This window comes from Bubalus kerabau, chromosome 6 (assembly GCF_029407905.1).
Source record: "Bubalus kerabau isolate K-KA32 ecotype Philippines breed swamp buffalo chromosome 6, PCC_UOA_SB_1v2, whole genome shotgun sequence".
NCBI lineage: Eukaryota > Metazoa > Chordata > Mammalia > Artiodactyla > Bovidae > Bubalus > Bubalus kerabau.
Genome location: NC_073629.1, coordinates 113,424,432 through 113,449,834, shown reverse-complemented (window position 1 = coordinate 113,449,834; position 25,403 = coordinate 113,424,432). Strand labels below are relative to the sequence as shown.

Sequence of the window (25,403 nt, the reverse complement as noted above, 5' to 3'; positions counted from 1 at the left end):
TCCATGTCGGGGAGGGAGTCGCGGCCTTACGAGAAACCCACTCTCAGTGTGGGAAACGGGGCTGAGGGGCCGGCCCTCAGAGTCCTGCCCACCTCCAGCACCAGCAGCTCCGCCTCCAGTCTGGAAGGTTCCCAGGCTCAAGGGCAGCTGTTGAATTACGGCTTAAATCCCCGGGCTGCTGGGGACACCGTGGAAACCCTCAGCCCGAGGAGCCAAGCTGAGGGTGCATGATCAGCACAAACTGGCCTTCCCACCACCCCTGAGCACTGCCTAGAATCTTCTAGAACTTCCAGTCTCCCTTCCCCTCCCCCTCTACGGTGCCTCTGTGCCTCCCTGTTTCCCTCTTTTTTTTTTTTCTATCAGAACTGCCCCCACCACTCATTTCAACCCCTCCCTCTTTCTTCTTTCATTTTTTCTTCCTCCTTCTTATTTATTTTTTGTTTTCTTTTCCTTTTTGGGCAAGCATCTGGGACCCTTGTCCCTAGCCAGGGATCAAACCCACGACCCCTCCATTGGAAGCAGAGTCCTAACCACTGCACCACCAGGGACGTCCCTTCCTCCCTCTTCTCTTTCTTTCCCTGTCTCCCTCTTTCCTCTTTCACTGTTCCTTCTTTCTCTCTCTTCCTTTCTCCTTCTCTCTCCATCCCATTTCCTGCCCTTCTTCCCTCCTCCTTCATCCTAGCTCAAGGTAGAACTGACTTAGGCTGGTTCACAGGTGTCCTCGTCTTGTTCGAGGTCTGTTTCTCTCAAAGCAAATCAAGACTTTAAAGCCATGCTGAGGTATTTTTTTTTTTTTTTTACTTTACAATATTGTATTGGTGTTGCCATACATTGACATGAATCCACCAAAAAAAAAAAAAAAAAAAAAAACCAATAGAATCAATAACCAAAATAAATAAATAAAGAGACAAATAAATAAAGCCATGCCGGTGGCTGCCCCTCCTCTACACCTCCCGCCTAACCCTGCCACTGACCACTCCCCCTGGCTGCGTATTTTACCTGCAGTCTGGGAGGCCTGATTTTGAGCCCCACTTTACAGCAGAGTCACACCCACGCCCGAGACCACACAGCTGGCACAAGCGTGACTTGACCCAGCTGGGAACTGGGTGGTTGCCTTGTCTTCCAGGTGCCTCAACTGACTTACTCCAAAGGCCAAATGTCATCTCTGATCATTTATTATCTACAACCATGGAAGGAAAAGTAGCCTCTCCCTCTGAGAGGTTCCATCTCCCTGCCTCCCTGTCCTCCTTCCTGGGACAGAATCTGTCCTTCTCTAAGGCGTTTAACACCCAGCCGGGTTTGGACACACTTTCTGGGGTCGAAAAATAGAAGGCTTAGCCAGGCAGGTCTGGAGCCTGGGCGTGATGCCCCACTTCTGCGGGGCTCAGCGACATCCATGCTTTAAAGCACGGGGGTTGAATGAAGTTACGGCTTACACGCTTCCCACCCATCTCTGATGTTTCATAGTCTGGGGACGGTGGAGTGAGAATAGAGTCCCCAAGGGTCAGGCTCACTCCTCCACCTGAGCCATCTGGGGACCATCACTCGACTGACTTCACGAGGTTGGCAAGAAACAGAGACAGAGTGGCTCCTTTGGTTTTGACAAAAAGCAGGAGGCCCTGGGTGAGAAGAGCTAAGGCAATTAGAATAAGATGAAAGTCTTTGCTGCTTCAGTTGGCAATGTTTCAGGCCAGATCTTATTTGGGGAGCCTTCTATTCTGGGGGCACCCAACAGACTCAGGTGTAAGGAATGAGTTATTTAGAAACTGTGGCTAAGCTCAGAAAAGAATATGAGGTTTTTGCTTCAACATGAAAAGAGGAACTGGAGTTAAAATAAGCCCTGATCAGTAAGTACTGAAGCTCCGACAACCCCGGGACTCTGCCTGACGGTGCGCGTGGTTTAACCAGCTCCTCGTGCACAGCTGCTCGGATCGTCTTGTGCGCTGTTGTGTTTTTGCAGGAAGGCGTATCCTTAGGAGTGCAAATGGCCCAGGCTGCCTCGGCACCCCCAGCTCCCCGTACCCTGGTTACTGGTCTTGGCCACCAAGGAGGTCCCAGGCCCAGTGCCCGGGTTGGGGAAAGATGCGTCCAGAGGGCCCGGTTTTTCTGAGATCTGCCTGGCTGAGTGTAGGCCTCAGGTAACGATGCCTCATCCCCACAACTCTACCCGTTGTCCGAGCCACGGATGGGCCCCTGCTCCAAGACAGAGGATTGCAGAGAAAGCTGTTGATGGCCGAGCCGACCAGGTTCCCTCTCAGAACTGGCAACTCAGTAATGAGACTGTTGGTGGGAGCAGGGCAGACTCACCAAGAGGGGCTAAGAACGGGGCCCCTTGCAGAGAAAGCCGTTGATGGCCAAGCCAATCAGTTTCCCTCTCGGGACTGGCAACTCAGTAGTGAGCCTGTTGGTGGGAGCAGGGCAGACCGCCCAAGAGGGGCTGAGTCGTGGCAGGTAGTGCCTGGACCGCAGGGCCCCAAGCCCTTCCTGTCCAGGCCCCAGCCTTCTCCCTCCTTGCGCTGTGCATCTCCCCCAGGGCTGCCCATACTCCTTGCACGTTAGCCAAACTGATTCTCTGTTCTTTTCGACCCCCAAAGCCTGGTGAGGCCCCAGGTTCAGAAGCTACTGCAGGACTGGCAGCCGTTCCCTGGAAAACGCGATGTCACGGCAGCAAGGAGTGACAGCGAGAGGGTCCAGACCTGGGTGCAGCTTAAGACGGTTACAAGCTGTGAGTGCAAACTCTATACAAGAAGCCGCAGTCGGGCCTTTTCCAGCTTACGACCTAGTCATACTTAAAGTCTTCTTCCCTTTGATGGAATAAAAGAAACCACAAGGGGAAAAAAGATCAAAAGCCCCAACTAACTTTTAACTTGAGAGTTTAAACTCCTTTCAGCAAACCACCGATCAAGGACACCAACCTCTGTGGGAAAGTTCACACAGTCCTAAACTTGGGGAAAATTCAAGGCCATTGAGCCCCACTGGCTCCCCAGGCAGGCCTCCCCTTGGGCAGTCTTGTCCCTGACAGGTGAGGAGCCCACAAGAAGACCACCATCCCAGTGGTGGGTGGCTGCCAAGTCTTGAAAAGATCGTCTAGTATTAGGGTATCAACATGTGTTCCTAGTAGCAAGGCTGAGACATGGGGGTGTCCCAGACTATCCAAAAACATTCAAACAGGTGTTCTTTAGATACCACTGCAGATGCACGTGTGGGAAAGGACCAAGAAGCCAGAAGCTACGCTCAGCCTGACCTGTGTGTGTGTCCATGAGAGTGCACTCAGTTGTGTCCGATTCTTTGCAGCCCCATGTACCCCAGGGACCTGCCTATTGTCCAGTTCTGTCTGTCCCACTGCCTTCTGAGTGTGTGTTGAGTCGCTTGAGCCGTGTCCGACTCTGTGCAATTCCATGGATTGTAGCCCGCCATGCCCTTCTCCAGGGGATCTTCCCGACCCAGGGATTGAACCCAGATTTCCTGCATTGCAGGCAGATTCTTTACTGTCTGAGCCACCAGGGAAGCCTGTTGCATCCTAGTTCTGTACAAAATGCATCATTCCATTTATCTCCGGAATCAATGATTGCACGCCACCTCACCCCTTCCACTTCTACTTTCTTTTCAACTAACCCCCCTGGTCCTGTCATGGCTCCTTCATGATGTAGTGTCCCACCCCTCGTCTTTCCTGGCCACTCTGCTCGGCACACGGGTGAGGCACCCCACCTGGTGGTGCCCCTCCCCAGGGGCTGGAGAGCTGAGTGTCACCCCTCTGCCCCCACCGGCGAGAGCATGGTCTTCTTTATTCGGCCCACCGCACTGCTGTCTCGGGGCAACCAGATAAAAAGAGCTCCCCTGGCCTCTGCATCTCTGTTGTCATGCATTTTGATGACACAACCCCCTTGGGGCTTGTCACACAAACCGTATGGAGGGTGGTTTTCCTGGACTTGGCACACTTGGTATGTCCTTCTGTAACCTTTTTCTTCCTTCTCTCTCTCTTTTTTTTTTGGCCAAGTTGCACAGCTTGTGCTTTCAGGATCTTTAGTTCCTTGACCAAGTATGGAACCCGGGTTCGCAGCAATGAAAGGGCCAAGTCCCAACCACTGGACCGCCAGGGAACTCCCTCTTTAACCTTTATAATCAGGGTTTTACGTGTTCGGACTTTCCATGGGGAAATCACATGTCATGATGCCTTTGACAGAACAGGTCTCTATGAATTCAAAGGTATTATTTCCTGCTCATCCTTAGGGTGATCTTCTAGCCCCTCAAAACCTACGGTCTGCTGTCCTGCAAGCTCCCTCTCTTCTCTCCTTCATGGCCCACTTACTATCACGCATTTGAACGCACCGAAGAAAAGAATCAACAACCACAGTCACTTTTCCTTTGCATCTGAGCATCCTTCTTCCCGTTATTTCCCCTTCACACCCACGAACACAGACAGTGTCTGTGGTGCCTGCTCCATCACGCCCGGGAGCAGGTCCCTTTGCAGGGCCATGGTCTGCCTGCTGAGCAACCCCAGCCAGGGTCCTCTAGGAGAAAGACAGGCTCAGACAAGCCCCACGTCTAGGCTGCCTGGGACACCCGGTTTCTTCCCTCCTTCCTCTTTTGCTGCCAGTATAGGTTGCAGTCCAGGTCACGTTTTGAGGTTTCTAAAAGACTCACCTGAACAGTGAATTTATCGTCTTCATTGGGCAGAATCCTGTAAGTGTAAACACAATTCCGGTACCTGAAACAGACCAAGTGCTGAGTTAGAACCTATACTTTTTCTGGACGTCGAGGGGCCTGGGACAGAGGCACTGCTTGCCCCCTCCCACCTCACCCCCCGCCACTCCCAGCACTCAAGGAGCCTCAGGGGAAGGTGGTGGAGTCCCTGGGACGTGGTTTACTTTGGTGCTTGACAGCTGTGTGGGTTGATCTAAAGGGGTCCTCCACCTGGAAGGGCTTCCTCAACCTCTGGACTGTCCTGTTGGCCAAACAAAATGGAGCCAGAGTGGGTGTTTGAAGAAGGAACGAGACCCTAGAGGAGTTGAGCACAGTGGGAGCATGCCAAGTGGGAGGTGGGCACAGCCACAGGGGGGCCACGCTGGCCAGGGGGAGGCTCATATAGCTTTGGGTGGAAGTCCCCCACCCTCTGTGGCTGCCTCCTCGGGAGACTTTGCCCCATGGGTTCGTTCTTCCAATGGCTGGCCACGATTCCTTCAGAAACCTGGACTTTCCCAGAAGCCTTAGGATGAGCCTCAGGGTAGCTTCTAACACAGAAGGGCAAGGAATCCCGGATTCTCCTTCTAGAGGCTCAGCCTTCCTCTGGTCCAGAGGACTCTGACATGGGAAGGAAGGAGAGCCACTTTTTCCTTTCCTAAAAGCCTTGAGAGGAAGGGGGGCTGTCAGGTCTGAGCATGTGGGGGAGGGGCCCATGGATGGGTGGCCCAGCAGGGGCAGCCAGCCTGCGGAAAGCCTGGTGGCAGTGGGCGGCCGTGGAGCTCCCCTGGCTTGGCTGCGGAGGCCACAGGCGTAAGGAATTTGGGGGACACCACTTGGGCCTTACACTCTCAGTTGAAATGGCTGTTCTACCCTCTTACCCATAATCTCCCATCCCCACTTCGCCCACATGGGATTCTCACAGACCCTGAAAACTTGCCCACCCCTCTAGACCCTCAGGCAGCTCCACACTCTGGCTCACAGAGGCTCATGTTGTTTCGATGATCAAAGTGATGCTTCAGTACAAAGCGGTCATTCATTTAACCCCTCCTACATGCCCAGCACTCAACACATGTGTTACTGTTTAACTAGATTTTGAAGTTATACACTAGTTAACAAAATTTAAGATCACTCAGAAAGATACAAAATGAAAAAAAAAATGTATCCTTCCCCAGTCCTGTGAATTCTTTGGAGTTCCTACTCCTTTTTGTAAATCATTCCAGAACGTTTAAACATACACATATATTGATGCATATCTTTTAAATGAAAATAACATCATATTACATATATTGTTCTAGAATTTTCTGCTTTTCACCAAAAAAAAAATTATTAGCAATCTGTCCAAGTCATGTTCCAACACATGACCAGCTCATCATTTATTTGACTAGACCAAGATGATGAACAGGTAGTTGTGTGTATGTGTATGGTGTGAGTCACTCACTTGTGTCCAATTCTTGTGACCCTATGGACTGTAGCCCACCAGGCTCCTCTGTCCATGGAATTCTCCAGGCAAGAATATTGGAGTGGAGAGCCATTCCCTTCTCTAGGGGATTTTCCCCTTCCCAGGGATCAAACCTGGGGCTCCCACATTGCAGGCAGATTCTTCACCGTCTAAGCCACCAAGGAAGCCTGGACAGGTAGTTGTTGGGGGCTTTTCACTACTAATTTATAGTATTGGTATTTAAATGCTGCAGTGAACACCTCTGTTCTGACCTCTTGTGTACATTGGTGAATCCTCAGTAAAATCCTTTAGTTTCCCCCTCAGTGAAAAGGGGAGAATAATAACACAGCATCAACTTTGTGTGTAAATTGAGCATTTAGACTAGTGCTCAAAACACACCAAACACTACAAGCACTGCCACTTGTGAGTGGTTGTAGACACGTCTCTAGAAGGAGAATGGCTGGGCGAAAGGTCGCAGGCACTTCATGTTTTGATAGAGACTAACCTGACCTGCCTCTTGAGAAATCTGTATGCAGGTCAGGAAGCAACAGTTAGAACTGGACATGGAACAACAGACTGCTTCCAAATAGGAAAAGGAGGACGTCAAGGCTGTATATTGTCACCCTGCTTATTTAACTTCTATGCAGAGTACATCATGAGAAACGCTGGGCTGGAAGAAGCACAAGCTGGAATCCAGATTGCTGGGAGAAATACCAATAACCTCAGATAGGCAGATGACACCACCCTTACGGCAGAGAGTGAAGAGGAACTAAAAAGCCTCTTGATGAAAGTGAAAGAGGAGAGTGAAAAAGTTGGCTTAAAGCTCAACCTTCAGAAAACTAAGATCATGGCATCTGGTCACATCACTTCATGGGAAATAGATGGGGAAACACTGGAAACAGTGTCAGACTATTTTTTTGGGCTCCAAAATCACTGCAGATGGTTGACTGCAGCCATGAAATTAAAAGACGCTTACTCCTTGGAAGGAAAGTTATGACCAACCTAGATAGCATATTCAAAAGCAGAGACATTACTTTGCCAACAAAGGTCCGTCTAGTCAAGGCTATGGTTTTTACTGTGATCATGTATGGATGTGAGAGTTGGACTGTGAAGAAGGCTGAGCGCCGAAGAATTGATGCTTTTGAACTGTGGTGTTGGAGAAGACTCTTGAGAGTCCCTTGGCCTGCAAGGAGATCCAACCAGTCCATTCTGAAGGAGATCAGCCCTGGGATTTCTTTGGAAGGAAAGATGCTAAAGCTGAAAGTCCAGTACTTTGGCCACCTCATGCGAAGAGTTGACTCATTGGAAAAGACTCTGATGCCGGGAGGGATTGGGGGCAGGAGGAGAAGGGGACGACAGAGGATGAGATGGCTGGATGGCATCACTGACTCGATGGATGTGAGTCTGAGTGAACTCCGGGAGTTGGTGATGGACAGGGAGGCCTGGCGTGCTGCAATTCATGGGGTCGCAGAGAGTCAGACACGACTGAGTAACTGAACTGAACTGAACTGAACGTTGCCTTCCAATGAAGTCGTCACATTGTGTCTCCTACTAACCTGTCTCTTATTAACTGGATATGAAAGTGTATATTTCCCCATACCCTGCCAACTGGCTGTTATCAGACATTTTAATCTTTTGCAAATTTGAGAGATGATGGCTGGCTTTAATTTGCCTTTCTTTATGAGCAAGGTTGAATGTGTTCTTATAAGTTTCGCTATTTGTATTTATTTTTCTGTGAATTCCTTTTCATGTCTTTGGCTCACTTTTTTATTTTAAATCATCTTTTGGTTATTTATTCATAAGATTTTGATATATGCTACAATATATTTTGGAGTTATTTATTTTTAACACTGTATATTGATGGTTTTCTTCTTAGCTGTATAGAGGTTTTATAATTTTATGTGGTCCATCTTACAATTTTTAATGACTTTTGAAACAATGAATGTTAAAACAAAGTTTTGGAGAATGTTTTGGGTGATTTCACTTCCACGTGTCTCTTCATTTCACACAGGAAAATTTCCTCTCTTCCTCTGACCCCTTTAATTCCCATCTTTCCCATTCCCATCCTGTCTCCAAAGCCTGAACTGACACCACAATTGGCTTATTTCAGAGATGGCCAGGATGAGGCTCTAATTCAGCATCACCTCACCTCCCAGAGATGCGCCCAGGGAAACGGGGAACCGTCCCAGACCCCCACCTCACTCCCCCCCATGCCCACCCACTGCAGCCTCAACCCCATTTGTAGAGCCAGCCAGGCACATGCCCAGACAGTTGGAAGCCTGTTCTGCTCTTATCTTTCACAGCGTGTTCTCATGACACTTCCTCCTGTAGATATGCAAATAAGGCCAGGGCGGAGAACCGTCTCTTATTTGGCTGAGGGCAGCTAATTTATGGAAGAGGTGGAACAGGCCCCCAAACATCAGCTTGTAAACAGAAAGAAAGAACACAGAGTCACCAGGAGGGGTACACATAAAGCGCGCAGAACAGGAAGGCCCCTCAGTGAATCAAGTGTGGCAGACAAGCGTCGATGGCTTTTTCAAAGGTGTTCTAGAAACACTGATATGGCTCTGTGTTACTCAGATGGATCAGAATCAAAAGCTAGTACAGCAGAAGATACTTTCCCCTTAGATCGTTAACATTCAGCATCTCCTATGCATGGGGGTGGGGGGTGGAGCACACGTCATCCCTGGGGCCGAATCAGTGGTCTTCAGGGAAAAGTGTGAGCATCAGCGCCACCACCCCCTGCCACGCACACCCCCTGGAGAGCGGTTGGTTCAAACTGGCTGCCACTGGGGGCTCTGCAGAGAGGTGGAGGGGGCCACTCCTCAGCCTCCCATACTCACCAGCAGCTGTACTTCACCCTGGTCCCATACACTTGACATGTACATATACATACATGTGCACACGCATAGACAGATACATAACATATTAATACATGTATGTTGTTGTTCAGTGGCTAAGTTGTCTCTGACTCTTCACGACCCCATGGACTGTAGCAAGCCACGCTTTCCTGTCCTTCACTATCTCTTGGAGTTTGTTCAAATTTATGTTCATTAATGCTATTCTAACCATCTTATCCTCTGCTGCCCCTTTCTCCTTTTGCCTTCAATCTTTTCCAGCACCAAGGTCTTTGCCAATGAGTCAGCTCTTCTCATCAGGTGGGTACACACGCATATGCGTGTGTGTGTGCTAAGTTGCTTCAGTCGTGTCCGACTCTTTGTGACCCTATGGACTGATCCTGTCAGGCTCCTCTGTCCACGGGATTCTCCAGGCAAGAATACTGGAGTGGGTTGCCATGCCCTCCTCCAGGGGATCTTCCCGACCCAGGGACTGAACCCAAGTCTCCTGTAGCAGGCAGATTCTTTACTGCTGAGCTACCAGGAAAGCCCACACAAACACATATACATCCACAGAATCTTACATATAGAGTGTTTACAGTGAAGATTCCACAAGTAAATCACCTTTGACAACCACTGCCCTGGAACATAACCCAGACAGTGTGCTCACTGGGGACCATGAATCCTATTTAGCCCTTTATCACCTCTTGATAATGATTTAGTAACAATTTGGGGGAAGGGGGAGTTAGCTCAAATGGTAGAGCACTCACTTTGCACATGAGGGGTACCAGGATTGATGTAGTTACAATTTAGGCGCTAACCCTGGTCGTCAGTTGCTACTTCTTCCAGGGTCTGGGCCACATTTCAGAGCAAGTGTGTTAGGAATATTCCCATTGGAGACCCAGGCTGGGATGACGCTGGGCTGGCCCAGCCTTCCGCATACGGGATCACTCTATTCTCAGAGGCAGTGGATCTCACAGTGATTTTTCCATGTGACTCCTGACAGCCAGCTGTTGGGTGACTACAGGTGCCTACACTGTTCTCAGCAGGAGATGCTTCCCCAGCGAAGGCACTTTCAGATCACGGGTTTGGGAAGTTTAACTCAAATGTAAGAGGATAAGCAAATGGAAATAGGAAGAAACTACATCGTGGCATTTTATTTATTCTTTCAGATTAATGTTACTATTTCTGTGTGACTATTCCTAGCCAAATAACCACTGAGAACATGCCCAGAAGCATCTTTTCTTATGGTGAGAGAGAGAGAAATCAAATTCTGAAATTCGAGAACCTCATTAGTGTCTGTCTCACTCAGCCGATCAGCTTAGCATGTTCCCAAGTTGTTTAAAAAACTCCTTTGTAGCTCATTATCCTTCAGTTCAGCAATATGTGAATCATGAACTTCCTGATGTTGAAGCTGGTTTTAGAAAAGGCAGATGAACCAGAGATCAAATTGCCAACATCTGCTGGATCATGGAAAAAGCAAGAGAGTTCCAGAAAAACATCTATTTCTGCTTTATTGACTATGCCAAAGCCTTTGATTGTGTGGATCACAATAAACTGTGGAAAATTCTGAAAGAGATGGGAATACCAGACCACCTGATCTGCCTCCTGAGAAATCTGTATGCAGGTCAGGAAGCAACAGTTAGAACTGGACATGGAACAACAGACTGGTTCCAAATAGGAAAAGGAGTACATAAAGGCTGTATATTGTCACCCTGTTTATTTAACTTATATGCAGAGTACATTATGAGAAACGCTGGACTGGAAGAAACACAAGCTGGAATCAAGATTTCTGGGAGAAATCTCAATAACCTCAGATATGCAGATGACACCACCCTTATGGCAGAAAGTGAAGAGGAACTCAAAAGCCTCTTGATGAAAGTGAAAGAGGAGAGTGAAAAAGTTGGCTTAAAGCTCAACCTTCAGAAAACAAAGATCATGGCATCCGGTCACATCACTTCATGGGAAACAGATGGGGAAACAGTGGAAACAGTGTCAATCACTGCAGATGGTGACTGCAGCCATGAAATTAAAAGATGCTTACTCCTTGGAAGGAAAGTTATGACCAACCTAGATAGCATATTCAAAAGCAGAGACATTACTTTGCCAACAAAGGTCCGTCTAGTCAAGGCTATGGTTTTTCCAGTGTTCATGTATGGATGTGAGAGTTGGACTGTGAAGAAAGCTGAGCGCCGAAGAATTGATGCTTTTGAACTGTGGTGTTGAAGAAGACTCTTGAGAGTCCCTTGGCCTGCAAGGAGATCCAACCAGTCCATTCTGAAGGAGATCAGCCCTGGGATTTCTTTGGAAGGAAAGATGCTAAAGCTGAAAGTCCAGTACTTTGGCCACCTCATGCGAAGAGTTGACTCATTGGAAAAGACTCTGATGCCGGGAGGGATTGGGGGCAGGAGGAGAAGGGGACGACAGAGGATGAGATGGCTGGATGGCATCACTGACTCGATGGATGTGAGTCTGAGTGAACTCTGGGAGTTGGTGATGGACAGGGAGGCCTGGCGTGCTGTGATTCATGGGGTCGCAAAGAGTCGGACACAACTGAGCGACTGATCTGATCTGATCCGATCTGATCCTTCAGTTCTAATTTCTAATTGTATGTGTTTTCTCTTTTTTTCTTTGCTTGAGTGTTGCAGACATCTGGACAAGAGAGGATGGGAGAACAAGGATTGGAAGCTCTACATTCAAAAAAGCCACTTGAGTCCAATGTAGAAATTAGAGAAAATGTGTGTACATCCTATGAACCAAGGATGCTCACTGTCCACCACCCAAACCTCAAAGAATCCCAGTCAAAGAGAGTGAGGAAACGAGGCCATGGGTTCAGAAGAGAGGAAGCAGGAGGAGGCGGCCCAGGTGGCCAGGTGAGAGGTGGGGCGAGTGCAGTTGCGGGCCTGCAGTGCGCCCTGCCCCAGCATCCTGGGGAGGGGCCTTGCCTGAGACCCAAGGGAGGAAGCCCACCTACCCGTGTACCATACCACCCCTGCGTTACTCAACCCAATCAGGTAGATCTCAGATCAGGGGGCTCCCTCTCCCATCTCTGCTGATGCTTTATCATTGGGAAGAAGAGTTGGGCAGAAACCCAACCCAGTGTCTAAAAAAAATAATCGGATCCAGTTTTTTCCTGACAGTTCTTTGCTGGAAAAGAAAAATCACCAGATCTATTAAAAACAGCGCCACTCAAAAGAAGGGGGTACCATTTTTCTGAGAACTCAAAGATGATGTCTCCATGTTACATAGAAGCACTGCAAAAAGAAAAAGTGAAAAAGGAAATACACTCTGGAGAAGTCTGACTTGTGAGCTCAGTAAGATTTAAGAGACAATTGCTTCTCTGAAACTGGAGAAATGCATTGTGAAAACTGAGGAACAGGAGATAAAAGAAAAAACTGGTCAGAAGTGAAAAACCTAGAGTTCTACAGTCAGCATTAACACTATGAGAGAGGCAGCGAACAGCAGCTTTGTGTTCTGGAGAACTTTAACAAGGAAGAAGATAAATCTAAGTCAGTCAGTACAGGAGGAGAGGGAAGATGAGAAATACAGAGGACATAGCTCTGTCCTCCAACATAAATACAGTAGGAGTTCCTGAACTCACGGCTAGTTTTCTTTTTTTAATTTTTTTTTTTTTTTTAGCTTTCTAGCTGGATCATCGAAAAAGCAAGAGAGTTCCAGAAAAACATCTATTTCTGCTTTATTGACTATGCCAAAGCCTTTGATTGTGTGGATCACAATAAACTGTGGAAAATTCTGAAAGAGATGGGAATACCAGACCACCTGACCTGCCTCTTGAGAAACCTATATGCAGGTCAGGAAGCAACAGTTAGAACTGGACATGGAACAACAGACTGGTTCCAAATAGGAAAAGGAGTACGTCAAGGCTGTATATTGTCACACTGCTTATTTAACTTATATGCAGAGTACATCTGGAGAAGGCAATGGCACCCCACTCCAGCACTCTTGCCTGGAAAATCCCATGGATGGAGGAGCCTGGTGGGCCACAGTCCATGGGGTTGCTAAGAGTCGGTCAAGACTCAGAGACTTCACTTTCGCTTTTCACTTTCATGCATTGGAGAAGGAAATGGCAACCCACTCCCGTGTTCTTGCCTGGAGAATCCCAGGGACAGGGGAGCCTGGTGGGCTGCCGTCTATGGGGTCACACAGAGTCGGACATGACTGCAGTGACTTAGCAGCAGCAGCAGAGGACATCATGAGAAACGCTGGGCTGGAAGAAGCACAAGCTGGAATCAAGATTGCCGGGAGAAATATCAATAACCTCAGATATGCAGATGACACCACCCTTATGGCAGAAAGTGAAGAGGAACTAAAAAGCCTCTTATTGAATGTGAAAGAGGAGAGTGAAAAAGTTGGCTTAAAGCTCAACCTTCAGAAAATGAAGATCATGGCATCAGGTCCCATCACTTCATGGCAAATAGATGGGGAAACACTGGAAACAGTAGCTGACTTTATTTCTTTGGGCTCCAAAATCACTGCAGATGGTGACTGCAGCCATGAAATTAAAAGACGCTTACTCCTTGGAAGGAAAGTTATGACCAACCTAGATAGCATATTCAAAAGCAGAGACATTACTTTGCCAACAAAGGTCCGTCTAGTCAAGGCTATGGTTTTTCCAGTGGTCATGGTATGGATGTGAGAGTTGGACTGCGAAGAAAGCTGAGCACTGAAGAATTGATGTTTTTGAACTGTGGTGTTGGAGAAGACTCTTGAGAGTCCCTTGGCCTGCAAGGAGATCCAACCAGTCCACTCTAAGGGAGATCAATCCTGGGTGTTCATTGGAAGAAGTGATGTTGAAGCTGAAACTCCAATACTTTGGCCACTTCATGCGAAGAGTTGACTCATTGGAAAAGACCCTGATACTGGGAGGGATGGGGGGCAGGAGGAGAAGGGGATGACAAAGGATGAGATGGCTGGATGGCATCACCGACTCGATGGACATGAGTTTGAGTGAACTCCGGGAATTGGCGATGGACAGGGAGGCCTGGCGTGCTGCAATTCATGGGGTCACAAAGAGTCAGACATGACTGAGCAACTGAACAAATATGTAGGACCTGTGAAGAAAATTACCAAGTTAAAAATAATAGTGATAGCTGTATTTATTATTAAGACTGAAAAATACTAAAATGTCCATTTGTACAAGTTGTATTATGGATTTCATGCAATTACAATCAAAGCGCGAATAGTGGACTTCCGTGGTGGACCAGGGAAGTGGTTAAGAATCCGTCTGCCAATGCAGGGCACATGAGTTCAATCCCTGGGCTGGGAAGATTCCTCGTGCCGTGGGGCAACTAAGCCCCAACTACCGAGCTCACATGCCCTATAACCCACGCTCCTCAACAAGGGGAGGCAGTGAGAAGTCTGCACACCGCAACCAGAGAGTACCCCACGCGCTGCAGCCCGTGTGTAGCAACTAAAGCCCTCTGAGCAGCCAAAAATAAATTTTCTTAAAGTCCCACTAGTATTTTTTCCAACTTGTCAAAATTATCATCTGGCTTATCTGGAAGAATACTTTAAAAGAATAGATATGCAAATCCTACAGTAAAATAGTTTATAAAACGGTGGTAAGGCATTAAGTGTGAACTTGGTGTGAGAGAAGCAGACAGACGTGGACTGGGCTAAACAGGCAAGAGATATGGGAGACTTAATACATGGTAAGAGAGAGGCCACGAAGAGCAAGGATTAAGCTATTCAGTGAGAGGTTTCAAGAAAGATGGTTACTTGAGAAAAATGCCCATAAATCTTTGTCTTACACCATCCATTAATTACAGAGAGATTAAAGTGTTCAGTGTAGAACAGTAACAGCAAAACAGAAAAACCGACATTTTCTCCATCTGCTTTTGCCAAATACTCTGCTAAGCATGTGATACACACTTTTCATTCAGTCCATCCAACAACACCACATGGGTATTCTTATCCCTGGTTTTCAGATGAGGAAACCGAGGCCCCATAGCGTTAGACAATCTACCAGAGCTTGGAAAGGCAGAGTGACCTCTTAGCCTGAGCCTATTAGCTCTAAAGGCCTTGCTCCTGACAGGAAGCAAAAGAAACAATATTCCTGGGTGCAGAAGGACTCTACATTGGAAAGTAAAGGGGAAAAAGTCACAAAAGAGCAAGATTGATAGACTTTACAAAAATTTACAATCTCTGAATGTGGGGGGGAAAAGTCATTACGTTTAAAGGTAACCACAGTGGAAATATTTGCAACAAATGTGATATAAGGAATTCATGCAAAGAGGTGATAACAGAAAAACTACAGTTTCAAATGAAAAAAGGCAAAGAGAGAATGAAGCAGACCATCCACAAGAGAGAAATGATGAAAGTCAATAATCCAAACAAGTTTACCACGACTGCAATCAAGCAATGCAAATCAAAATGAACGGAAATTAGCTACCTTTCACCTTGTAATTCAATATATTTTAAAAATGAAAATATTCAGTAAATGGAGGCTGGAATGAGGTGGGTGCTCTTTGGCACTGCTTACCAGAACATAAATTATAACAAGATTTCTGGAAAGCAATTTGTCATTTTCCATCAAGAGCCTTAAAAACATTATCCTTTGATCCAGTAATTCCTCCCCTGGAAATCTATCATCAGAAATGTCACATATTTGCACAAAGACCTTCATCACTGCCATATTTAAAATAACGAGACACTGTAAGTTGAATGTCTGACAATAGAAGAGTAGTCCATAAATTATGGTGCATCGTGTAATAGAATTTGTGCATCTATTAAATATGATATTTAGGAAGAAATGTTAACTAAATGAGAAAATGCTAATGTTGCTAGAAAATGCAGACTAAAATTACATGGTATTAGGCATATATTAATATAATATGGAGCTTATGAAACTTATAGAGATATGTATGTATCTACCTATGTATAGACATATGTATCTATCTATCTATATAAATACATAGAGAGAATATAAATGAGAAAATACAGCAACAAATTAACATTATTTGTGTTAGTCTCTCATCTCAGTGGTTGGGTAATTATTTTCCTCCTTAACACCTTGAACTCTATATGTTTTACTTAATTCTGTATTTTTTAAGTTTACTTGAAAAAATGTGCGAGAAGGGGACGATGGAGGATGAGATGGTTGGATGGCATCACCGACTCAATGGATATGAGTTTGAGCAAGCTCTGGGAGATGGTGAGGGACAGGGAGTCCTGGCGTGCTGCCAGGGGTCCATGGGGGTCTCAAAGAGTCGAACACGACTGAGCGACTGAACCAGTTCAGTTCTGAACAAAACACCGCCCTGTTTATCAGAGGGTCTATTTCTACACTGCCCCTGACACACGGGATGCCTAGCAAGACTCTCCCCTCTGGAGGGCAGGTTTCTGGTTGGCAAGGGAGGGGCTGGACCAGCTGACCCTTTGGTGTCATTTACAGTAAGTAATCGAACCCAAATAGTCTGGGTCCTGGTACTTGGAAACACAACGCTTTTCTCAATAATGGGACAAAGGGACTGTGAAGTCAGCAGGAGAGAGAGGAGGGAGCCGGTCCACAGAGCTGCCCGGGGGGCCTGGCCTGCAGGGCTGTGGACACTGAGGCCACCTCATCTGCCGCTGGGCTTCCTTGGAGCCTTTGGACTCCAGATCCCTCAGTCTCTCCCTCCTGCGTTGGTGGTTAATCACTCTTAAGATGGCCTCCGCGTCTTGCCTTTCTCTTCCTTCTCCCAGCTTCATGCAGCGCTTCTTCCTGGCCCCTGAGCCGCAGGTCCCTGTCTCTCGGATCTCCGGGCGCTCACCGGGCCCCCCGCCCACAGCCGCGGCCACGCGTGCGTCATCCGCGTCCTCTTCCTGCCTCGTCTCTCTGAGCACTTCCTCTGAGGGGCCCCACATGACAGCCCAGTGTCTCCCGGAGGCTCCCACGGCTCCAGGAAGCCCCAGGAGTGACGCTCAGCCACCGCCCTCCTCTCCCCTCCTGCGGAGCGCTCCTCGCACACCGGCCTTCCCTCCTCTGCCTCTGAGATGTCGCTCCTCACTTGGCAGCTCGTAAAAAGTCATGGCCAAGAGCCTGTCATACAGAGCGAAGCTAGGTCAGATATAGTATGTTAATGGCGTATGGCTGGCATCTAGAAAACCAGGACGGACGAACTTATTGACAGAGAAGAAATGGAGACGCAGGTGTGGAGGCCGGGCTGGAGGCCAGGGCATGGGGGAGGAGAGGGAAGGACAGACTGAGAAAGGAGCATTGACACCGGTACACCATCGTGTGTGAAACAGATAACCGGCAGGACGCCGCTGCACAGCACAGGGAGGCCCGCCTGGCACTCCGTGATGACCTAGAGGGGTGGGGAGGGGAGGGGAGACGGTCCAGAGGAAGGGGATATATGTGTCGAATTATGACTCATTCACGTTGCCTTACGGCAGAGACCACAACAGCGTTGCACAGCAATTATCCTCCAAAAAAAAAAAAAAGGAACAGCCAGGGTTCAGCGGGTGCTGACTATGTATGCTTATCTCCACATTGTCCCGTTTTATCCTCTCAATAATCCAGTGACATCAACGGAAAGACAAATCACTCCATTTTTTACACGGGCCAAAGATACGAACAGACATTTCTTCAAAGAAGGTATACAAATGGCCAAGGAGCAGAGAAGAGGCTCAACAACATTCATCATTAGAGTGATGCCAACCCAAGTCACAGTTAGAGGCTACTTCACACCCACTAGGACGGCCACTACCAAAACGATAGTAACAAGTGTTGGGTGAGGGTGTGGAAACATTAGAACCCTCAGACCCTGCTGATGGGAATGAAACAGCACCACTACTGTAGAAAAGATGGACAGTTCCGCAAAACGTAAAACACAGAATTACCACATGACCCAGCAGTTCCACCCAAGACAGTTGAAAACACACGTGCATAAAAAAACTTGAACTTAAATGACCACAGCAGCATCATTCATCGGAGAAGGCAATGGTACCCCACTCCAGTACTCCTGCCTAGAAAATCCCATGGATGGAGGAGGCTGGAAGGCTGCAATCCATGGGGTCGCTGAGGATCGGACACGACTGAGCGACTTCACTTTCACTTTTCACCTTCATGCATTGGAGAAGGAAATGGCAACCCACTCCAGTATTCTCGCCTAGAGAATCCCAGGGATGGGGGAGCCTGGTGGGCTGCCATCTATGGGGTCACACAGAGTTGGACACAACTGGATCGACTTAGCAGCAGCAGCACCGTTCATAATAGCACAAAAGGAGGAGCAACCCAAATGCCTGTCAACTGATGAACAGCTAAATAAAATGTGACCTCTTGATAAAATGGGCTACTATTTATCCATGAAAAGGGATGACTCATACTACAACATGGATAAACCTTGGAAGCGTTATGCCAGGTAAGAAGTCAGATACGAAAGGCCACATATTATATGATTCTATTCCTATGAAATTACCCAGAACAGGCAAATGGTCAGAGACAGAAAGTAAGTCAATCAGTAGTTGCCACAGCTTGGGAGGGACAGAAATGGGAAGTGACTCCTAAGAGGTTCAGGCTTTTTGGGAAATGGGAAGTGACTCCTAAGAGGTTCAGGTTTTTTAGGAAGGGGAGGGGTGATGAAATGTTCTGGTGTTAGATGGTTGGATGGCATCACCAACTCGATGGACATGAGTTTGAGCAAGCTTCAGGAGTTGATGATGGACAGAGAAGCCTGGCGTGCTGCAGTCCATGGGGTTGCAAAGAGTTGGACAGGACTGAGCGACTGAACTGAACTGAGCTGATGGTTTTACGTTATGAATGCACTACACGCCACTGAATGGTACACTGATTCTACAGGATGTGAGTTTTACTGCTATAAAAAATGAACCCAATGAGCGGGCATTTCCCCACTGAGGACCCTGGGTGGGTACAGGGAGGTTAGCATCTCACAGAGGCTAGAACTGACATGAGGCCCAGCCAACCGCAGAGGGCTTGCCCCTAAGGACTTCATCACATGACCTGAATTAGCGAGGGAAGCGCCTCCATTGCTGGGGCAGAGAGGAAGGCCTAGAGCACCACCTCTCATGGTCATGCTGGGGTTCACGGTCCAGGAGATGGGACCACTTATCGGAGAAGCTCCGAAGTCTGTGCACAGGTCTCTCTCACCTGTCAGGTAGAGAGGTGCTCAGTCTATTTGGTTGTGTCCAACTCTTTGAGACCCTACAGACTGTAGCCCACCAGGCTCTGTCCATGGGATTCTCCATGCAAGAATACTGGAGTGGGTTGCCATGCCCTCCTCCAGGGGATCTTCCAGACCCAGGGATCGAACTTGGGTCGCCTGCACTACAGGCTGATTCTTTACTGCTGAGCAGCTAGGGAAAGACAAACCAAAGCCAAGCTTCCCCTGGTTCTAGAAAAATTTCTCCAGGATGCTAGGCTAGGGCACAGAGAACCTGGGGACACTTGACTATGGGTTTTATGAGTCGCTGCCATCTATGGGGTCGCACAGAGCCGGACACGACTGAAGCGACTTAGCAGCAACAGCAGCAGCACAAAGAAAGTACCAGGAACCCGTTAGATGGAGAGGCCTCCCCAGGCACATCACTCCCTCTTGGTCCTGAACGCAGAAGGACTGCTCAGAATAGTGGTCCCTGGACAACTAGACGGAGAAGGCAATGGCACCCCACTCCAGTACTCTTGACTGGAAAATCCCATGGATGGAGGAGCCTGGTAGGCTGTAGTCCATGGGGTCGCTAAGAGTCGGACACGACTGAGCGACTTCCCTTTCACTTTTCACTTTCATGCATTGGAGAAGGAAATGGCAACCCACTCCAGTGTTCTTGCCTGGAGAATCCCAGGGACGGGGGAGCCTGGTGGGTTGCCATCTATGGGGTCACACAGGGTCGGACACGACTGAAGCGACTTAGCAGCAGCAGCAGCAGGACAACTAGAGAGCGAACTGAACAATCTCTTACACAAACAGGCTTTTAGGAGCTGTGGTCCTCTGGCTCTGACTACTGTCTGTGCCAGCATCTCTCACCCTTTGTCAATACCAGATGGGAAAAACAGTCTTTTCCTTTGCACGTGCACAAAAGTAATTCATGAGCAGTATTTGTCGTCGTTGTTGTTTAGTTGCTAAGTTGTGTCCGACTCTTTGTGACCCCATGAACTGCAGTACACCAGACTTCCCTGTCCTTCACCATCTCCCAGAGTCTGCTCAAACTCACATCCATGGAGTCGGCGATGCCATCCAACCATCTCACCCGCTGCCGCCCACTTCTCCTCCTGCTCTGTCTTTCCCAGCATCTGGGATCAGTATAAACTTTCCTAAAGTTTGAAAGGGGGTTGGAGGAAGGAGGATTACATCGGACCCATTCACACCTTAGTAAATGGCTTTACACCTCTCCAGGACATTTCTGCCCACTCCCCTGCCAAGTCCCTTCTCTGTGCTCCATCACGAGGGGTCTCCCCTCCAGGCCTCCTCTGACTCTACACACACCCAGACTTGCTGGCGTCTCTCTCTTTCTCTCTCCCAGAAACAGTAAATTCAAATCCTGGTCCTGCCGTCATTAGTACTGTGAACATACAGCATGTTACCTAACCTCTCTGGGTCTCAGTTTTCCGCACTTGTAAAGTGCGGATAATAACCACACTTCCTCCGAAGGCCAATGTGGACAGTGAGTGAGTCAGTGTGTGCAAAGAGCTTAGAACAGAATCTGACATGCAGGTTGTCTTCTGCTGTTATTTTTAGGCAGAATGCATCAGTATCCACCTTCGGTTGGCAAAGCAAGGCTGCAATGGTATGGCCTGCCCTACCTCAAGGGGCCATAACTTTCTTACTAACAAGTAGAATGCCTTCTCAAAGGGCACTTTTGGTGACAAAATGTCCTTCTGGGGCCTCTTTGTCTTTCTGGCCGTGCTCACGAGGCTGCCAAGTCCAGGCTGCCTTGTACTGTCCCTGGGAAGGCAGCTGTAGCTTTGCCTGGGCAAAGCTTGTGGTCTGCCAGGTGCTGAGGGAAACCAAGATCACATCCTCGTCACAGCTGGCCAGGCCAGGCGTCGGTTTCCGAGTCACAGGTAGCACTTGCCTGCCTCTGCCCCCAGGAGGGAAGCCAACTCTCTCCCGTGTGGTTTAGTGGAAACAGCACTGGACTAGGCAACTCCATCCTGCATGGTGGCTGATGGACCCAGAATATATAGGCTCACTCTTGGGGGCTGGGCTGCTCTTACAGAGACGGCAGTGTATCGCTGACTCCTCTGGGCCATTGCTCTGGTTCAACCTGTCCAGCCAGGGCAAGGAGAGCCTGGCCCCAACTGACCCATGACCCCGCACGCTGATGGACCTGAATCCCCAAAGGTGTACCTCTTCCCTGCAGCAGAAAGCACATGGCAGGTATGCTGGCCTCACGTGGAAGCGCAGTCCTGGCAGGAGAGGAAGACACAAGCTTGACAGTCTCTTAGTATCCTCTGTACAAAAGGGGCTGGACAGCCCCCTCAAGGAGCCCCCCTGACCTCCCTAGTCTGCTGGCGGGTTCGCGTGGAGCCAGGGGAGCGTGACATAGGCCCCACCCAGAAGACCCGCTGCCCCTCGCAATCTCAAGCCCCTTGCTGCAAGAAGGCAGAGCAGGACTCTGTCTATGGAGTCAGCTGCCTGGGGTCCTCCCCTCCAGCTCTCTGCACCCTGAGATGGGCCTCGGTTTTTCTGAGGTTTTCTGAGTTGTGGAGGAGGGACCTGTGTCTCCTTGCTCCGAGGCAGGTGGTAGGGCTGACCTCCCGAGAGGAAGTGCAGGTTTGCTAGGCCCAGGGGCGAAGGTGCACACGAGTGTCACGTGGGCCACTCTCAATCGCAGCCTTGTCTTTCCGCGTTTCCCTCACGCCCTCCTTAGTTCCATTTAAATAGGCAAATCCTGTCCTCTTTCTCCAGCAAGCAGGCCACTCCTGAGGAGGCTGCCCTCAGTTCCTGGAGCTCCAAGCGTCGCAGTCTAAACCAGGCGTTGGAAGCCTCCTGCCGCCCTCCTCTCTCAACTGGAGGAGCCGGAAATATGCTCAAGCCACTGGGGTCCAAGCAGGGTGCTTGAGGTCTTTTCCCATATAGATTTTTCCAGCGTAGGAGGGCCAGTCTTAGAGGCTTCCTTGCTCACTTTGGAGCAGGGTCATTAAAAGGCCTTGACACCATAGCTGGCTTACCTGGGGCCCTGCTGTCTCAGCATCTCCCAGAGAGAAGCAGAGGGTAGAGCCTGATGCCTGGGAGACTCATGCTTGTGGAACCCCACTGGGGTGCCCCTTGCTGGCGGAGGACCAGGAGGACAAGGTTTTCACCAGTCCCAGGAACAGAGAAAGCTAAGGATGGGATGGGAGGGTGGGGGGCTGTTTTTCAGGAAGTCAAACCTCCATGATTTAAAGGACTGGCCTTTTGACTTTTTCTGTTTGTTTTTCAAGAGCACGTTCTTCCTGCCTTTTCGGTGCCGTTAAAGGATACTTTCATGAAATGAACGGCTAAGAGGTGGCACTTAGATATCACTTAGCTAGGTTTTCGTTTTTAAATCTCCTTAATTGGCAACATTAAAGGTGGTGGCAAAAGGAGGTCTCCCAGGGTTTTGGAAAGTTCGGTGGTTCGTGGTATCCCACATCCTACAGGGGTTCCTGCCCCTTCGGGAAGCGTGACTTCCCCCCACAGAGCCAAGGGGAGAGTGGAGCCCCGGGCCTGGAGTTAGCGCCTGGCCTCAGGCTGGGCTCCCTGGGGAGGGCTCCAAGGCCTGCTGTCTGGAGCTAAAGGGGCCTTGGAGCTGGGAGACTGACAAGAAGCCCAGCCCTGGACTCGGAGGATGGTGGGTATGGGGTGGGGTGTGGGCCACGGGTACCCTCCCGAAGAGGCAGACCCTGCGCAGTTGCCAAGGCTCCAAGAGTAACTCAGCACCAGGGAGGGGAGGGAAGGAGACGCAAGAGAGAGGAACGGATACCGCACACCCTCTGGGATCCCAGTTTGCCACCAGTCAGCCCAGCAGCGTGGGGGCTGCCCTGGTAGCTCCGACGGTTAAGAATCCGCCTGCAAAGCAGGAGACCCAGGTTCGATCTCTGGGTCAGAAAGATCCCCTGGAGAAGGGAATGGCAACCCACTCCAGTATTCTTGCCTGGGAAATCCCAGAGGAACCTGACAGGCTATACAGTCCATGGGGTCGCAAAGAGTCGGACACCACTGAGCAACTAACACACACACACAGCAGGGCGGTGTGGACAAAGGCCTCACGCTCTCTGAGGTCTGCCCACCTGCAAAGTCAGGGGCAGTGGGACTAGAGGCTTCATGGCTTCTCCTAGCTCTGGCTCTGGCTGTCACAAGGCTCCCAGTTTAGAGTCAGAGACCCTTGTTGCAATCTGTAGCCTGAGCCTGACCACAGCTCCCTGGTCAAAGGTCTGCTGTGAAGGTTAGTGAGCTGGAGCCTGGAAGCTCCCGAGGTCTCTGGGGGGAGGGAGAGCTGCACGTGGGCTGAGGGGAGACAGATCAGGATGTCCCCACTGTCTCTACGCCCGGGTCGATGGGTCTCCACAGGGGCTGTGCCTGTGGGGAAGACTAGGTCTGCTTCCTTTTTCCCCCACCCCAGGTGTGAGAACTGGGGACTCAGGAAGCTGGCCTTGGGAGGGCGAGGCTCTGATGCAGTCAGACCTTGGGCCAGGTGGCCAGCTAAAAGCTTGGGTTAATTTCTAAACAGTCCCAGTTCACCCTGGTAAACACCCTGTCTTCTCTCGCTGCCACTGGAACCCAGGCTCACACCAGCTTGACAGGTACAGGACTGGGGTGGCAGCAGCCATCTGTCTGTCTGGGTGCAGCCTCTGGGGACGGACAGTGTTGACTTTGTCATCACTCGGTTAACCCGTCTGAGCCTCAATTTCCTCATCTGCAAGAGCGGCCAACAAAAGGACCTGCACTTCAGATTGTCGCAAGGTTGAAATAGGTTGACGCATAGACAAATGCTCAAACTCAACAAGCTCCAAATAAGGTCTGTGGCCCGTGACCCATTTCCCCTCCTGCATGGATGGCGGTAGGGTCTGCCTGCTCGGAGGGACCCTTCTGCAAGCCCAGGGGTGCTACCTGAGAGGTGCAGGTGAACGTGCCCTTCCCCCATCACGCCCGAAGCCCCAGAGGGCATGGTTAGACCGCAGGGTGGCAGAGTGGCACGGCCAAGAGCCTCCCTCAGACATTGGTGGAGAAGGGTGTTACAAAAAGGAACCGTCAGCAAGTGGCCGGTTCCCCAGTTTTAGGACAACTGGCGCATTCAGCAACATCCCAGAGCTAGGGGCGGGGGGGCAGTCGATGGTGGCCGAGAGGCCTCAAAAGGTGGGGACACTGCTGAGGGCCTTGGATGGGTGAGAAGTGGCTCCTGCTGTTGGTAACATGACTTCCTCTGCTCCCAGGGTCCCAGATACAGCCTCTGATCCTTTCTTGAGCGACTCCCCATGTTCACGGCTCCCCAGACAACAGCTTCCTCCAAAGTCCCATACTCTGGCACAGGAAGGGTTCCCTCCTGCCATTTCTGTTCTTCCAGGATGGTTTCCCAGCTGTGCATCTTTGACCAACACCTGAACTGATCCAGCTGCTTTCTAACACTCCCACCACCACGGAGCCCTGAGTTTCCGCCTGGCTCACAGGCCATGGACAACCCCCTCCCCGCTTGGTCCCTGGAACCTCAAGGAAGCCCCTGGTCCTGCTGCTTGATGGTTGCTGGGGTGTGCGGCCCAGACCCCAGGCTAGCCCTGGAGGGCTCCCGCTCTCAAAACCCCAACTCCAAGGCCGAGCAGGTCCCCTGACAGGCCTCAGCTCGACCCACCAACAAACCTGGGAAGCGCAAGGTCGCTGGACACAGAAACAACCCCATCCCAGGGCAGGGGCCCCAACGTGCCCCGAGCCAGCTTGCCCTGTGCGCAAGCGGCACCTCCATCACCTCCGTTGCCAGGCCAGGCCGGGGTGGGCAGGTCGGGTACTCACAGCACACAGAGCGCGTAGGCCCGGGAGATGGACTCGCTGGCACGCACGAGGAAGCTCCCATCCTTGCCCGTCCTGGAGAGCAGCTCCTCTGCCTTGGAGCGGGTGATGTTGCCATGGTTCCAGCAGGGGACCATGGCGGGCGCGGGTCTCCCTGGGGCCGGGCCCGGCGGCCTCACCCCTGGACCGGACGCTGCACCAACGGGGGAGCTGGGCCCTCCTGCGCTGCGACCCTCCGTGGGTTCCCTCTCAGTCGCCCCAGCTGCTGCTGCTCCTGCCACCCGCTCGCTGACTGACTTCCTGTTTCAGGCACTCGGCGAGGGAAAGGAAGCTGAGCTGCAGAGAACTTCCTCATTGCAGAGCCCAAGCAAGACAGTACTCCACCTCCCCCCTCACGGCCTGCTGCCCCTCCCTCTTACCACCTGACCCCCACCCCGCCCATGCCCCCCATCCCCAGCTCCCTCCTTTAATGGGTCTCAGTCCCTGGCATGACGAATATCAGCTTAAGCCCTCCTAGGGGAA

General features: G+C 50.1%; 1 protein-coding gene across 2 annotated transcripts in view; it reads right to left on the bottom strand.

Moving 5' to 3' along the window:
- The window catches only part of INPP5D (inositol polyphosphate-5-phosphatase D), a 136,428-nt gene extending 111,265 nt beyond the window's left edge, over nt 1-25,163 (bottom strand). For both annotated transcript variants that reach the window (XM_055586490.1, XM_055586491.1), the window contains exons 1-2: nt 24,885-25,163; nt 4,645-4,708 (exon numbers count right to left, since the gene is read on the bottom strand). In XM_055586490.1, the coding sequence (XP_055442465.1) occupies nt 4,645-4,708; nt 24,885-25,018 (198 nt within the window). In that variant the 5' untranslated portion in view covers nt 25,019-25,163. The remainder of the gene's footprint in view (nt 1-4,644; nt 4,709-24,884) is intronic.
- Between the last annotated feature and the right edge of the window lie 240 nt (nt 25,164-25,403).